This window comes from Nycticebus coucang, chromosome X, assembly GCF_027406575.1.
Source record: "Nycticebus coucang isolate mNycCou1 chromosome X, mNycCou1.pri, whole genome shotgun sequence".
NCBI classification, from domain to species: domain Eukaryota; kingdom Metazoa; phylum Chordata; class Mammalia; order Primates; family Lorisidae; genus Nycticebus; species Nycticebus coucang.
In genome coordinates, this window is record NC_069804.1 from 54,778,101 (window position 1) to 54,792,501 (window position 14,401).

General features: G+C 43.9%; 1 protein-coding gene across 1 annotated transcript; it reads right to left on the bottom strand.

Annotated features, from left to right (window-relative positions):
- Window positions 1-875: 875 nt before the first annotated feature.
- Window positions 876-14,201, bottom strand: BPIFA3 (BPI fold containing family A member 3). The gene is made up of 7 exons (XM_053579011.1): window positions 14,078-14,201; window positions 8,745-8,892; window positions 8,248-8,355; window positions 7,111-7,257; window positions 6,011-6,092; window positions 5,200-5,339; window positions 876-987 (listed from the first exon to the last, which is right to left on the bottom strand). The coding sequence occupies exons 1-7, from the start codon at window positions 14,199-14,201 to the stop codon at window positions 876-878; spliced, it is 861 nt and encodes a 286-aa protein (XP_053434986.1).
- Between the last annotated feature and the right edge of the window lie 200 nt (window positions 14,202-14,401).

A 14,401-nucleotide genomic window follows, 5' to 3' on the forward strand; every position in this document is an offset into this window, starting at 1 on the left:
TTCCATATTCTAGATAAATAAGCTGAGAATCAAATTGGAGCACCACTACCCAAGTTCACACAGGAAGCCCTCCATCTCTCCCCATCCGCCTGTAACAGGTGAGGCTTCAACTTTGATTTCTTGTTGCCAAATCCAGTATAAAATTGGTCATCCTGGCCTAAGAAGGGGTAAGTGACTATTTACCCATGTATTTATCTATCCGTATCTGTCCATACATCTATGTGTTCATCCTTCCCTCCATCCACCTAACCATCTAACTAACCATCCATTTATTCATCTGTCCATCCATCCATCAATTCAACCCCCTTCCTCCCTCCTATCCATCTTATCACCCTTCCATCCTCTCATTCATCCATTCTCCCATTATCTCATATTTCCAATCATCCATCCATCATCACACGCTATTTTCTCTGGGCAGGAAGAATCCACCCCTCTGGCCTCACCCATCAAGCAGGAAGATTTGCAAGCTGCTAGGGGTGTGGGTGCAGTCACCAAGAACCAGGTGGATCTGTTCCTGCTTATCTTTCACAGCTGAGATTTCTGCAGTGATGTTTAATTTCACAGCTAGCTCCAACAGACTTCCAACCAGAGGCCTGGAGAAGAGATGGCTGGCCCCACAACATTACAAAGCAAATGCAATTTTCCCTCTTGCCAGGAATGCCAGCCTCACCTCACTCCATCTTTCCCACAGTTGTACTAATTTCATTTTTCAGTAGCAGAAACCAAGTCTTGCGGAGGTTAAGTGAGTTTCCCAAGTTACTCAAGATCACTCAGCATAGCAGCAAATAAGCCAAAGTTGGAGGCCCAGTTTGGCTGCCCATGGTCATCAAAGTCTCCCCTGGTGAGTCATTCTCCAATCCCCCCTTAAGACCCATTCAGGTACTCACATGGAGGTTCATGCTGAGAGGGATGGTGATATGAAGACGATGGCCATCACGGTTCTGCACAAAGACATATTTCAGCAGCTGAGGATCAGTGATCTTTATACTGCCCAAGGAGCAACACTGAGGGAGAAACATTAGCTCCTCTAGCCCCAAACAGAAACCATCTTTAACCTAACCTTACTCATCCCAGAGGTAGAGCCCCTCACCTGAGATGGGAAAGATAGGAGTGGAGTCTTGCAGTCAAAGCCACATGGATTCTGAATAACACTCCAGTTTCTCCTAACTTCCACCCTGGACCAAATCTGACACACACCCATGGCCCTTCCCTCCCCTCCAGTCTGTGAGGGGAGGAATGGAGACCAATGTCTGCATCATATTTGCATCCTGTATGCCAACTCACTGCCTTACAAAGAAAGTGGCTATTCTGTATTGGTTAACTTTGTGGATTGATGGAAGGGTGGGTAGATGGATATGTGGGTGGATGAATAGAAGAGTAAGTGGTTAGATGGAAGAAAGTGTGAGCAAATGAATGGATAGATTGGTCAGTGGATGGATGGACTATGTATGGGCAACTGAAGAAAGTCTTGCACAAACATTGGTGGTTAGTAATCACTCATCCTGCCATGACCTGCCATGGCAGGTCAATCACCAATGTTTATCATGGGGATGGAGGAGCAAGAGTTAGGGAGAAGACAGAAAGGGTGGGAGTCAGTTTCTTCTCTGAGCCAGCCACAGTGCCAAGAGAATTTACATCTTTTCCAATCCTCCCAATAGTCTTTCTCTGTGGGTACTATAACCTCCATTTTATAGATGGAGAAACCATCACAAGGAGACAGTCTCTTGTCCCAAGTTATCTGGAAAGTACATAGTACATTTGGGAATCAAATTCAAGGAGTGTGTTTGTCTGTCTCCAAGTCAGGGAGCAAGTGCCTAGATGGGTAGGAATTTTAGAAAATGACTTTGATCCAACCCTATCAAGGACCCAGGCTTTACCAACAAATAAGGATCAAGTTTTCCATTATAGCTTCTTTCTCTCAGTGTCTCATGGGAAACTTCATGCTAGATCTTTCCATCACATCACATTGTTCTTGGTGACATTAATGATATAACTGAGAACGGCAGCTTATGCTCTTTTGCTTACATAAAAGGCCATCCGTGTTATAAGGGATCCCACAAGTAGGTAGAACAAAAGGACAGTGGTGCGGTTGGAAAAGCCTTGGCTTTGGATTTAGATGAGTTTAAGTTAGATTCTTCACTCTGTATCACTCTGGCTGTGTGTGAGCATAGGCGCCTCTCTGTGCCTCAGTTTTCCCATTTGTAAACTGGAGATTATTAAATTGACCTCAGAGGGCTGTGGGCAGAATTGCAGATGATGCTGGTGCCCCAGGACATGCTCAGGACTAAGGCAGTTACTGGTATAAGAGGCTACTGATCATCCTTTACAGAGGATGAAACTAAGGCCAAGTTGGGACAAGTGCCCAAAGACTCAGTGAGGATGCAGCAGAGTTAGAACACAAGTCAGTGGGTATGATAACAAAGGAAACAGTGTCAATGGCTGGTACAGCCCCTGCTGTGTGCCAAGCCCAGCATTACTTTTCACATACAATATCACACAAATCTTTTCAGCCCTATGTGAAGTGGGAATGGGTCCTCCTATTTTACAAGGGGTAACGGAGGCTAAGAATGTGAGGTGACATGTCCAGGGATGCCCTGTTGGCTTGGGCAGGACATCTACACACCAGTCCTTTCCCTTAGTCCTTGAAGTGAGAGAGGAAAATGATGCCATCCCCATGCTCACTGGTCACTGTATATTTTCAGTTTTCGTTCTCCCCACTTTTATTATTATTATTATTATTATTTTTGAGACAGGGCCTCACTCTGTTGCCCAGGCTAGAGTACAGTGGTATCACTCTAGCTTACAGCAACCTCAAACTCCTGGGCTCAGTGATCCTCCTGCCTCAGCCTCATGAGTAACTGGAACAACAGGCACCCATCAAAACACTTGATCTTAGCCAAAAGGCCAAGAAGCAATCATCAAAACACCTTGTTAGGGCAGTGCCTGTGGCTCAAAGGAGTAGGGCACCGGCCCTATATACTGGAGGTGGTGGGTTCAAACCCAGCCCCAGCTAACAATTACTATATATATATATTTTTTTAATATTTTTTCTATTTTTAGTAGACACAAATTCTAGCTCTTGCTCAGGCTAGTCTCCAACTCCTGAGCTCAGGCCCCCACCTCAGCTTCCCAGAGTGCTAGGATTACAGGCGTGAGCCATCACACTTGGCCAGCTGCCCTCTTTTCTTGAAACCCACACACCTGCTTGGGGCTGCTGTTGCTTTTTCTCCCATGCCCAGTTTTGTCTGGGGAGTAGCCAAGGCCCTAGACACTATCACAACCCAGCAGAACTCTGCTCTTTTCAATTTCTCTTGGACTCTCACACTCCACCAAACCAACATGGGGAATTTTCAAATCTTGGGAGCAGAAAGCCTCATTATATATGTGCTGTTCTCAAAGTCTCCTATTCCAAGTTTTTTTTTGTTGTTGTTGTTTTTGAGATAGAGTCTCTCTCTGTCACCCTGGATAGAGTGCTATGGCATCATAGCTCACAGCAACCTCAAACTCCTGGGTTCAAGCAATCCTCTTGCCTCAGCCTCCTGAGTAGCTGGGACTACAGGCACGTGCCACCATGCCTGACCAGTTTTTCTATTCTTGGTGGAGAAAGGGTCTTTCTCTTGATCAAGCTTCTCTTGAACTTCTGACCTCAAGCAATCCATGTGCCTCAGCCTCCCAGAGTGTTAGGATTACAAGCTGAGCCACTGTGCCTGGCCTATTCCCTGAGTTTTAAAATTTAACAACGCCAACTTTAAAAATAGGAAAAAAAACCCACAGTAAATCAACTTTTTCTTTTGGTTCTATGAATTTTAAGACATACAGTTTTTCATAGCTGCCATAATGTGACACAAAACAGGTCCATCCTCCCCCAAAGCACCCTCAGGCAGCCCCTTTATAGTCATGCCCTCACCCTAGCCACTGACAACCACCCATTTTTTCCCTGTCACTACAATTTTATCCAAAACCCAGGAAGCCTTTTTTTTTTTTTTGCTTCTGCTGAATTGTCCTTCTTTGAGACCATAGGCTGCATGCTCCATGCCCTGATAGGGGCATGTAAAGAAGGCATCAGGAAACAAGTGGAAGGACACACTGCCATCATTTTAAGATTGTTTTCCCACACTAGGAATGTCAATGTTGTTTCCATATGAATCTCAAAAAACAGGCAGTGCCCTTTGCTTCCCACAGTGGAGGGAAGGGGCTTCCTACCAGGACCCTCCCTGTGCTGAGAGCAAAGCCGGGGCTGGGTCTCTGCCTGCAAAACACAGGCCAAGAGAAGTTTCTCTAGTATTTCTGTGCTGAGGAGCAAACCTAGGGATATTCATTCTCAGGATGATATTTATCATTAGGTAAAGTCTAACTTCTGGACCTAAACCTGAGGGCCCAGACGGGGGAGATCTGTGTACCTTTCAGATCTAGAGTTTATTGTGAGTGAGGATAGAATGTCCACAGGGCCTAGGAGAAAAGGTTTTTAGGGCAGCTGAAGCTCCACTCTGAAGGAGGCTTATGGTCCCAAGATCATAAGATGGTCCCAAGATCATCAATCTCCTTTCGATCAACAGCAGGCAGATGGAAGACCCTCAAGCCTGGTATACAGAAGCCTGGCTGAATTTATGGTTAGCAGATTAATGGGAAGCAACATGTTCTGTAAGGAGAAGAGACAGCATCAGTCACCAATGTGTCCCCCGTTCCAACTCCAGGTCCACAGGGAAGGGAAACTCTCATTGACCCATGCCCACCAAGGGCTAGTGCTGGGAGCATTCACATGAAAACTCTTTCCAAATGGTATTTTTTTGTTGTTGTTGTTGCAGTTTGGCCGGGGCTGGATTTGAACCCGCCACCCTCGGCATATGGGGCCGGCGCCCTACTCACTGAGCCAAAGGCGCTGCCCTCCAAATGGTATTTAATTATTCACTTCTTATTGGCTTCCATTTGCTAGACTGTGAGCCCCATGAAGCGACTGTAACATTTTATTTGCAAATGGAGTGAAGGTGGTCTCAGGTCTCGGGTACTGGATTGGGTGGTGATCTTGGAAGAAGCTAGAATTTCTGGTAACATGAAGGTTTGGGTGATTTGGTAGGCACAGCCTGCTTGGTAGGTGGCCCCTTCTGCTGTCCCAGCTCTCTTGGGGGGGCAGTAATGATCATCACTATTTCATCACCTTTAAGCATTTTCACGGCATGTGCAGACACCAGCAGGCCTCACCAGGGGATCCAAGGGTGGCCTCTTTTAGCCACTTTCCAATTCTGAAGAGTCTTCCTTGAATGGACCAGACACTCACTCATGAGGCTTTTCAACAGTTTCACATCCAACTGCCCAAGGATTTCACAAATCAGAGGACATACCTGAGCCACAAGCACAGAAAGAAGAGTAAGGCCAGGAACTGGAAGAAGAAAACTGGAGACCCTGTGGCTAGAAGCTTTAACTCCCTTGTACTGAGTGTCAATTTCCTGCTAAATGCCATCCATAGCACTTTTATCCTGAATCTTCATGGTAACTCCATGAAATAGGGACTGTAATGGTTCCCACTCTACAGATGTGGAACAGAGGCTCACAGAGGCTAAGTCTCTTACCCAAGGGATACACTCACAAAACTGATGGAAAACTAATTTTTTTTTTTGAGACAGAGCCTCAAGCTTTCACCCTGGGTAGAGTGCCGTGGCATCACAGCTCACAGCAACTTCCAATTCCTGGGCTTAAGTGATTCTCTTGCCTCAGCCTCCCAAGTAGCTAGGACCACAGATGCCCACCAGAATGCCCAGCTATTATTTGGTTGTAGTTGTCATTGTTCTTTGGCAGGCCCGGGCTGGATTTGAACCCACCAGCTCTGGTGTATATGGCTGGTGCCTTAGCCACTTGAGCTACAGGCATCAAGCCAGAAAACTAAAATTTTTAATTGAGATTTTTTTAGGATCTAAAGACAAAGGTTTGAAATACTTTGCTAAATTCCCAATATGTATGCCCTGAACCTCAGACTCAAGGATGCTCAAGGAGCAAATATTTTTCTGAGCCTTACCTGACCTTCTACCAGGTGTGGGATAATTTTTCTCAGTTTCTCTTTGAGGCTGAAGAGCATATGCCTCATCTTTGGTGGAATGCTAGAAAGAGAGATGGATGTGATAGAACAAAACAGATAAATCCAGGAACTATTAATACCAGGTAGTATGGGATGAATACACCTTACACAACTTTTAAATCCTCACCCAGCCCTATACAAGAGGTTTATGTGAAGAATAAATGAACAGACTTCCATTGAGATCTTAATTGCTTTCAGCATTCTGGAATCACAGAGATAAATCAGGCACAAATCTTGCCTTCAAGGGACTCAACGGTTAGAAAAGGACTTTTAGTCAGCCGCTCTATGGAGCTTCATGAAAGTTCAATTTTATGTCTTGTAATGTATATAATAGATTATTGGGAAATACATGAATGAATGACTGATGAGGAGGAGGAGCTTCAGAGAAGGCAAGAAGGGCATTTCAGGCAAAGGGATCAGCATGTGCAAAAGCACAATGGTGTGCAAATATATAACTCTCTGCAGGGGTGGGTCCTTCAGAGAGGCTGGAGGGAAGAGGGATGCAGAGTTGGGCGGAAATGAGGACAAGTAGGGCCAGGGGTGACATTTGAGAGTTTGCTATTTATCTAGGGGGCATTGGAAACCACTGGAGGTTTTGGATCAGGGGTTTAACTTTCTGTGTTAGAAAGTTACTCCTGCTGCAGGGTGGGGAATAGAGGGCAGGAGGTGAGGTCAGAGCCAGGGAAAGCTGGTAGGGAGGCCCTGAAATGGTCTAGATAGTGGAATAGGAGCTGAGACTGTGGTCATAGGGATGAGCAAAAGGGAGCAACTGAGGGTGGCGAGGAGTTTGTTGATGGGAACTGGTGATGACGGGCCATGGGAAGTGAGGATGAGGAATATGGCTTCTGGAAAGGTGGCAGGGCCATCTCTAGATAGGAGCACGGGAGAAGGAGCAGATCCTGGGTGAAGGATGAGAACTGATTTGAATTCATCTAGGAAATGGTGGGAAAGTAAGGCAACTAAGACATTTACATTCTACATTTAGAATGGCCAGGAAGGGGCCCCAGCCCTGGGACAGGAGGGGGCAGCTGAGGTCTTACTCAGTGACGATGGTCACGAAGACACTGCTGGGCTCTGTGTGGCATTTGCCTATCACCAGATCTCCTCGGCCAAACTCGTCTTTCTCCAGCCAGAACACCACGATGAGGTACATGTGTACGTGCATGTTTATGATGTTATTTAAAGCCCTGAAGATGAGAGTGAGGATGTAAAGAAAGAATAGAAGGAGATGGAAGCAACCAACACAAAGAGTGGCTGTCCGTGTGGGCAAAGATGGGCTCTGTCCCCATCAGAGTTTCCTCTGGCACTCTGAGTCATTTCAACAAACCTAGCCCAGTTGAACCCTGAAGTCAGTGATTAAGGGAAAAACTACTGTTACCAAGAGTGATTTTAGAAAATCCCTCAAATAGACCAGATTAGGAGGCTTTGGATATTCAAACGTTGAGAATTAATCTCTTATTTTAAAAATGTCTGCCAGCACAGTGGCTCTCGCCTATAATCCTAGCACTCTGGGAGGCTAAGGCAGGAGAATCAGTTGAGCTCAGGAGTTCAAGACCAGCCTAAGCAAGAGTGAGAGACCCTGTCTCTACCAGAAATAGAAAAATTATCCAGGTGTGGTGGCACATGCCTGTAGTCACAACTGTTTGAGAGGCTGAGACAGGAGGATTGCTCAAGCCCAGGGGTTTGAGGTTGCAGTGAACTGTGATTCAGCACTCTAGCCCAGGTGACAGAGCAAGACTCTGTCTCATAAAAAGAAAAGAGAAAAATCTTTCGAATTGAGCTGCAGGGCAACCTCCCTTTTCTTAGGAACAGTGGATGGGAAAAGATAGTTTGAACAGGAGTCTGGTGAGCAGAGGCTGATGAGAAGGTTACACTGATTCTCCTTTTCTTTCTTTAATCAAGCCAAATGTAGTGAACTCACATAGGTTTAAATGAGCAAATATCTTGCTTCCACTGACTAATGATTATCATCCATATTTCAGCTGAAGAAACCTAGGCTCAAAGAAGTGAAGTGACTTGCCCAAGGTCACACAGAGAGTGAGTATGGAAGCCAGGATTTGAATTCAGGTTGGGATCAGAAAGATCTGGGTTTCCGAGGCTGCCAAATTTCCCCCCAGCTCTCAGGCTCTGGGAGAGGAGGACCAGTACCTCCCAAATGCTGCTTCTGTATAACTCACGGTCTCAAGTCAATGTCAAATTCAAGCGAGATGTTTGCAGAGATCCGTTCCTTATGGAAAGACATCTGGATCCCACCATAGTCCAGCTGAAAGTTGGTGATGTTGATGCTATATGAGGAAAAGACCAGAGCCCCACAAAGACAAGGGGACCTCAGAACAGGTAAGGCCTCATGCTAACAAACAAGACTGGCCCAGCTATAAGGAAATCCTGGTAATGGGATATAGAATGGGATCCTTTTTCAGATGCACTGAGGGCAAGAGTCAGGTGCAGGAGCCCTGGGCTGTGAGCTGTCCCAAAGTGCCCCTAAAGTTGCACACAATTATGATTCATATAGTTGGGCCCTCACACATCCTTATACTGGGCCTTTCACCATCTCTCTTTCAATCTTCCTTCCTTCCCTATTTACAGGCCTCACACCTCCATCCTCCCAGCTCTGTCCTCTGACCCAGAGCTCTATAAAGAGTCCCAGTGCCAGGGATGGGGTTTGGGGTCTCACCTGATGTCTTGCTTCTGCTGGAGTTTCCTGCTACCAATTAGCCAACCCACCACTGGGGCAGGTGGCCCTGGGGCATTTAGACTGTCCAAAAGGTGGATGTTCTGGATTCGGCTTTCTACATTGTACTTTATGAGGCCCTGGGCAATAACTGGAAATGGATAAAGGATCAGTGACATTACATAGTGTCTTGGAAAAAAAAGGTGGGGGGTTAGAGTTAGGAAACCTGGATTGCAAGGTAGTACAACTCTACCTGCTGAGTGATTGGTACATGTAACCACTTCCCTTGCTGAGATCCACATTCTTCACCTGTGAAATTATGCTTTGTAAGATTGATGTGAGAAATAAAGAAAAACACCTGAAAAGGGTCTTGCGGGTAATAGCTGCTCAAAGGGGGATATTCTGGTTGCAAGTTCACTTAGCACCGTATCTCTGAGTCTGGAGTAAAGAGCTAACAACCAGAATGTAGATCACAGTAAATGTTGGTTGCAGAGAAATATAGGCAGAAATATGGAAAAAATAAATGTAAATTATTCATCCTCCCGTCCGTCCTCCCATTCATCCATCCACCCATCCATCTACTCAACTTCCCATCTGTCTGTCCATCCACCCATGCATCCATCCATTCATCCATCCTATCCTCCCCCACCCCTTCTGAATCCTGATTGGATTTAGACACTCTCTCCAATTCCTGGTCCAGAAGAGGCTGTTGATAATCTGAACCATCATTGTATGGCTCACCCTCAGTGACTCTTTAAGGTTCAAAGTTGGCATGTGATGGCATTTGACGGCAAGTTGGTTCTATCAGACTAAACAGATCTTATGTTCCACATTCGAGGGGAAGGCTCCTTTCTCCTATCAGAAATGAGCAATGTACTTGAATGGCTAAACCTGGAGTTTGTCCTATATGACTTTTAGTTACATGAAATAACATTTTTATTGTGTAAGTTAAGTTGAGTTGAGCTTTCTGTTACTTGTAGCTAAGCACTCTGATACTTAAATTTCAATGACTTGGCCTCCCCTGAGATCAGGTCCCGCACTGAGAACTCTGGGTTACTTACTCTAGAGGAGCGGTTACTGATCATAGCATTAAACATATTCATCGTGGAAGAAGCACTTTGCACATACTTCCTCGGTTAATCCCAAAAGCAGCTTCATGAACTAACAGTCTAACTCGCACACTGTACAGGTAAGGCTACCTTGGCCCACAACTATGCACCAATATATTTGATGACCTAAACGAAATGGATATATTTATGGCAAACCACATAAAATGCCAAGTTTTGATGAAAGAAAATGGAAAACCTCCATAATCAAAGAAATTTTAAAATTCTAAGAAATTTCTTTTTTTTTTTTTTTTTGTAGAGACAGAGTCTCACTTTATGGCCCTCGGTAGAGTGCTGTGGCCTCACACAGCTCACAGCAACCTCCAACTCCTGGGCTTAAGCGATCTTCCTGCCTCAGCCTCCCGAGTAGCTGGGACTACAGGCACCCGCCACAACACCCGGCTACTTTTTGGTTGCAGTTTGGCCGGGGCTGGGTTTGAATCCGCCACCCTCGGTATATGGGGCCGGCGCCTTACCGACTGAGCCATAGGCTCCGCCCAAGAAATTTTTTGATTGAAGATCTCATTTCCTAAAAGCTTCTGACCTAGATTGTTTTATGGAAAAAATTTACTAAACTTTTATTAATATAAAAAAGAAACTGTTAACAAAAATAGAAAAAGAGAAAGATGTCAAATTCATTCTATGAGGCTAGTATAACTTGTCTCAGTCTCAAGGACAGTACAAGAAAAGAAAGTTAAGCATTTTCTTTAAATATAAAAATCCTAAATAGGGCGGCGCCTGTGGCTCAAAGGAGTAGGGCGCCGGCCCCATATATCAGAGATGGTGAATTCAAACCCAGCCCCGGTGAAAACTGCAAAAAAAAAAAAAAAAAAAAATCCTAAATAAATTATCCAATAAAATATAATAGTATATTATAAAATATGTTTGAGAAGTGCTAGGATGGTTCAACGGCAGAAAATCTATTACTATAATTTATCATTTAATAGATTAGAGGACAAACCTAAGGATTAGCCCTTAGATGCCAATACTAAGTTGCAATTAAGAAAAATTCATGAGGGCGGCGCCTGTGGCTCAGTGAGTAGGGCGCCGGCCCCATATACCGAGGGTGGCGGGTTCAAACCCAGCCCCGGCCAAACTGCAACAAAAAAATAGCCGGGCGTTGTGGCGGGCGCCTGTAGTCCCAGCTGCTCTGGAGGCTGAGGCAAGAGAATCACGCCCAAGAGCTGGAGGTTGCTGTGAGCCGTGTGACGCCACGGCACTCTACCGAGGGTGGTACAATGAGACTCTATCTCTACAAAAAAAAAAAAAAAAGAAAAATTCATGAAATTAGGAACATAAGGATCTGCCTTAATCTGATAAAAGCTATATTCCCAAAACCTACAGAAAATATCATACATAATGGAGAATTCTAGATACATTCCCTTCCTGGAGAAGGTCCTGTCTATGATGTAACATAAGAAAAAGGCACAGAAAGGATAAAGCTCAGAAGAGAAAAAAATAATGCTGTTGCTATTTACATATGATATAATCCTCTAGATGGAAAATCTTACAGAATAAATCAAACTATTAGAACTGTAAGAGGTCTGAAAGACTTTTGACTGTTAAATTAATTTTCCCAAGTGTGGTTATACTAAAAAAATATCTTACAGAAAATAATAATAGGCCAGGCATGGTGGCTCACACCTGTAATTCCAGCACTTGGGAGGCCAAGGCGGGTAGATTGCCTGAGCTCATGGGTTGGAGACCAGCCTGAGCCAGAGTGAGACCTCGTCTCTAAAAATAGCCAGGTGTTGTGGCAGGCGCCTATAGTCCCAACTACTTGGGAGGCTGAGGCAAGAGGATGGCTTGAGCCCAAGAGTAAGAGGTTGCTGTGAACTATGACACCATGGCACTCTACCAAGGGTGACAAAGTGAGACTCTGTCACAAAAAAGAAAGAAAAGAATAATAGAAAATTAGATAGCATTTACTGTTGCAAAACTATAGATTCTCTAGGAATCAACGTAACAAATTATGGTCAGGTTACTGGTAAGACTTTAAAATTCTATTATGGGATATATAGTAAAATCTGAATAAATTGAAAGAAAAGTTTATAATTGGGTAGTCTAACATTGCAAAAATATCATCTTTCTCTAAATTAAACAAATTCAGTGTAACTCAAATCAAATTTCCAGGTAATACTTTTAAGGAACTCAGCACACTCTAAAATTCATTTAGAAGAATAAAGGTCTGTCAGATAAAATACCATTCTGCAAAGATGTAGTATTTAAAATACTATGTTGGCTGGGCGAGGTGGTTCACGGCTGTAATCCTAGCACTCTGGGAGGCCAAGATGGGTGGATCACCTAAGCTCAGTAGTTCAAGACCAGCCTGAGCAAAGTGAGACCGTGTCTGTTCTGAAAATAGAAAAACTAGCCAGGTGTTGTGATAGGTGCCTATAGTCTCAGCTACTTGGGAGGCTGAGACAAGAGGATTGCTTCAGCACAAAAGTTTGAGGTTGCTGTGAGCTATGATGCCAGGGTACTCTACCCAGGGTGACAGAGTGAAACTCTGTCTCAAAAAAAAATTTAAATAAAAAAAATAAAATATTATGTTATCAATGTAGAAACAGATATACAGAGACATCCTAGAGAGCCCTGAAGTGAATTTGACCATGTTTAGGAATTTGACAATTTAGTAGATGTGTTGGGGAAACTGATTCATTATATGGAGAAAAGCGAAGTTGAATCTCTTCCTTACACATATAGACATACACAAATGTGGCCTCCAGATGGGTTAAAATTCTCTACGTGAAAGGTAAAACTATAAAACTATTAGAATAAAAACAATATATAATGTATTTGGGATAGGGACAATGTCTTAAGACTTTCCAAACACAAAGCATAAGATAAAATATTGATGACTTTGAAAATACTCCTATTCAATGAAGAATGTACAATTAATAGAAGACAGTTTGGGAGAAATATTAGCAATGTTTAAATCTAACAAGAATACATCAATAGCTCCTCAAATCAAAGAGGATTGATAAAACAGGTAAGCAAGCAAATAGAAAAATGGCAAAAGATCAGGAAATTCAAAGAAGTCAGAATGGTTAACAAATTTATGGTGTTCGACCATCCCACTAATCAGATAAAGACAAGTTAAAACAATTAGAGATCACTCAACTACACATGAAACTGGCAAAAAATCATAAAGATGGTGTTGTAGACAGAGGTGTGTTCTTCCCTCCCCATATTTGGAGATAGGGCCTTTAGAAGGTAATTAAGGTTGAATGAGGGTGGGGCCCTAAACTGAGACTTCTTATAGAACTAATGTCCTTATAAGAAGAAGAGACACCAGAGATCTCTTTCTCTGGACAGAGAAAAGGCCATGTGAAGATAAATCAAGAAGGTGGCCATCTGCAAGCCAGCGAGAGAGACCTCACCAGAAAGCAACCCTATTGGCGCCTTGATCTTGGACTTCCAGCCTCCACAACTGTGAGAAATAAGTGTCTGTTACTTAAGCCACCCAATCTGTGGTATCTTGTGATGACAGCCCTGGCAGACTGATACAGATGAATATTTTCCAGTGTTGGGGAACATGGGGAGACTCATTTATTATTAGAGTAAGTATAAACCAGCACAGCCATTCTGAAAGAGAATTCTGGCAACCTTAGTTAAATTGAGTTTATATCCTCCTGGGTATATGCTAGATATATTCTCCCACAGGTTCTAACAGGAACACATACAAGGATGCTCATCTCAGTGTAGCTGATATAATAGTGGAGTTAGTGACAACCTAAGTGTCTTTCCCTAGGGGAAAAGCCAAATAAACTGAGGTGGATGAATCCTGTTGACCTCTCTACACCAGCTGAAACAACATGGATGTCCACAGCATAGTGTCCAGTGAAAACAGTAAAAAACAGAGTGAGATATATATGGCAATACAATTACATAAATCACAACACCATATGCACAAGGATCTAGGCATATTTAAATACATACATTAAATGCACGGCTGTGCCTGCCCAGGCAGCAAGGACATGGAAATGAAGATAAGGGATAAAGGAGGAAAATAACATAAAATCAAATACAAGAGGGGTCACCTAATGATAATCTAATATAATTAGCATATAATCAATCCAAACTCAATTTTCTGTACTTAAGGTCTAAGAAAAAAAGGAAGAGTCTAAATGACTGGCCTGAAGTCACTCAGCAGGTGAGTGGTAGGGTCCAGATGATGCTTTCCCACCCACCCTGTGGACATCAGGCAGAGCTTGGGGCTTAGCTTACTTCTGGCCAGGGTAGGTTTGCTGTCTATGTGGGCTTTGGCCAGGCCAGGCTGTGGCTGCTTGTTCAGTGTTGAGGGCAAGGCCAGTAATCCAAGGAGGATGAGGAGCCTCCAGAGTGGGCACATCTTGGGGTCTGGGACCTGCAGGTGTCAAGAAAGATCAGATGGGGCCTGGGCAGATGTCTGTGATGGTGGTCACTCGAATACATGGGCTCATGGTTTTCTGTAGGAAGATAAAATCAGAGTTAGTCCCTAGCATGCTGTGGGGAAATGGTACAATGAACTTTGGCAACTTGCTCACATGGTGAGAGCAGCAGATGGAATCC

Bases quoted from the DNA above. Each gene is read 5' to 3' on its own strand.
- BPIFA3 (XM_053579011.1), bottom strand. From the start codon at position 14,201: ATGTGCCCACTCTGGAGGCTCCTCATCCTCCTTGGATTACTGGCCTTG. The intron at 7,258-8,247 runs GTGAGTTATACA...TCTCATCTTCAG, and splicing joins TTTGACATTGACTTGAGACC to GGCTTTAAATAACATCATAA. The intron at 988-5,199 runs GTGAGGCCTGCT...CTCCTTGGGCAG, and splicing joins GGCCACCCTTGGATCCCCTG to TATAAAGATCACTGATCCTC.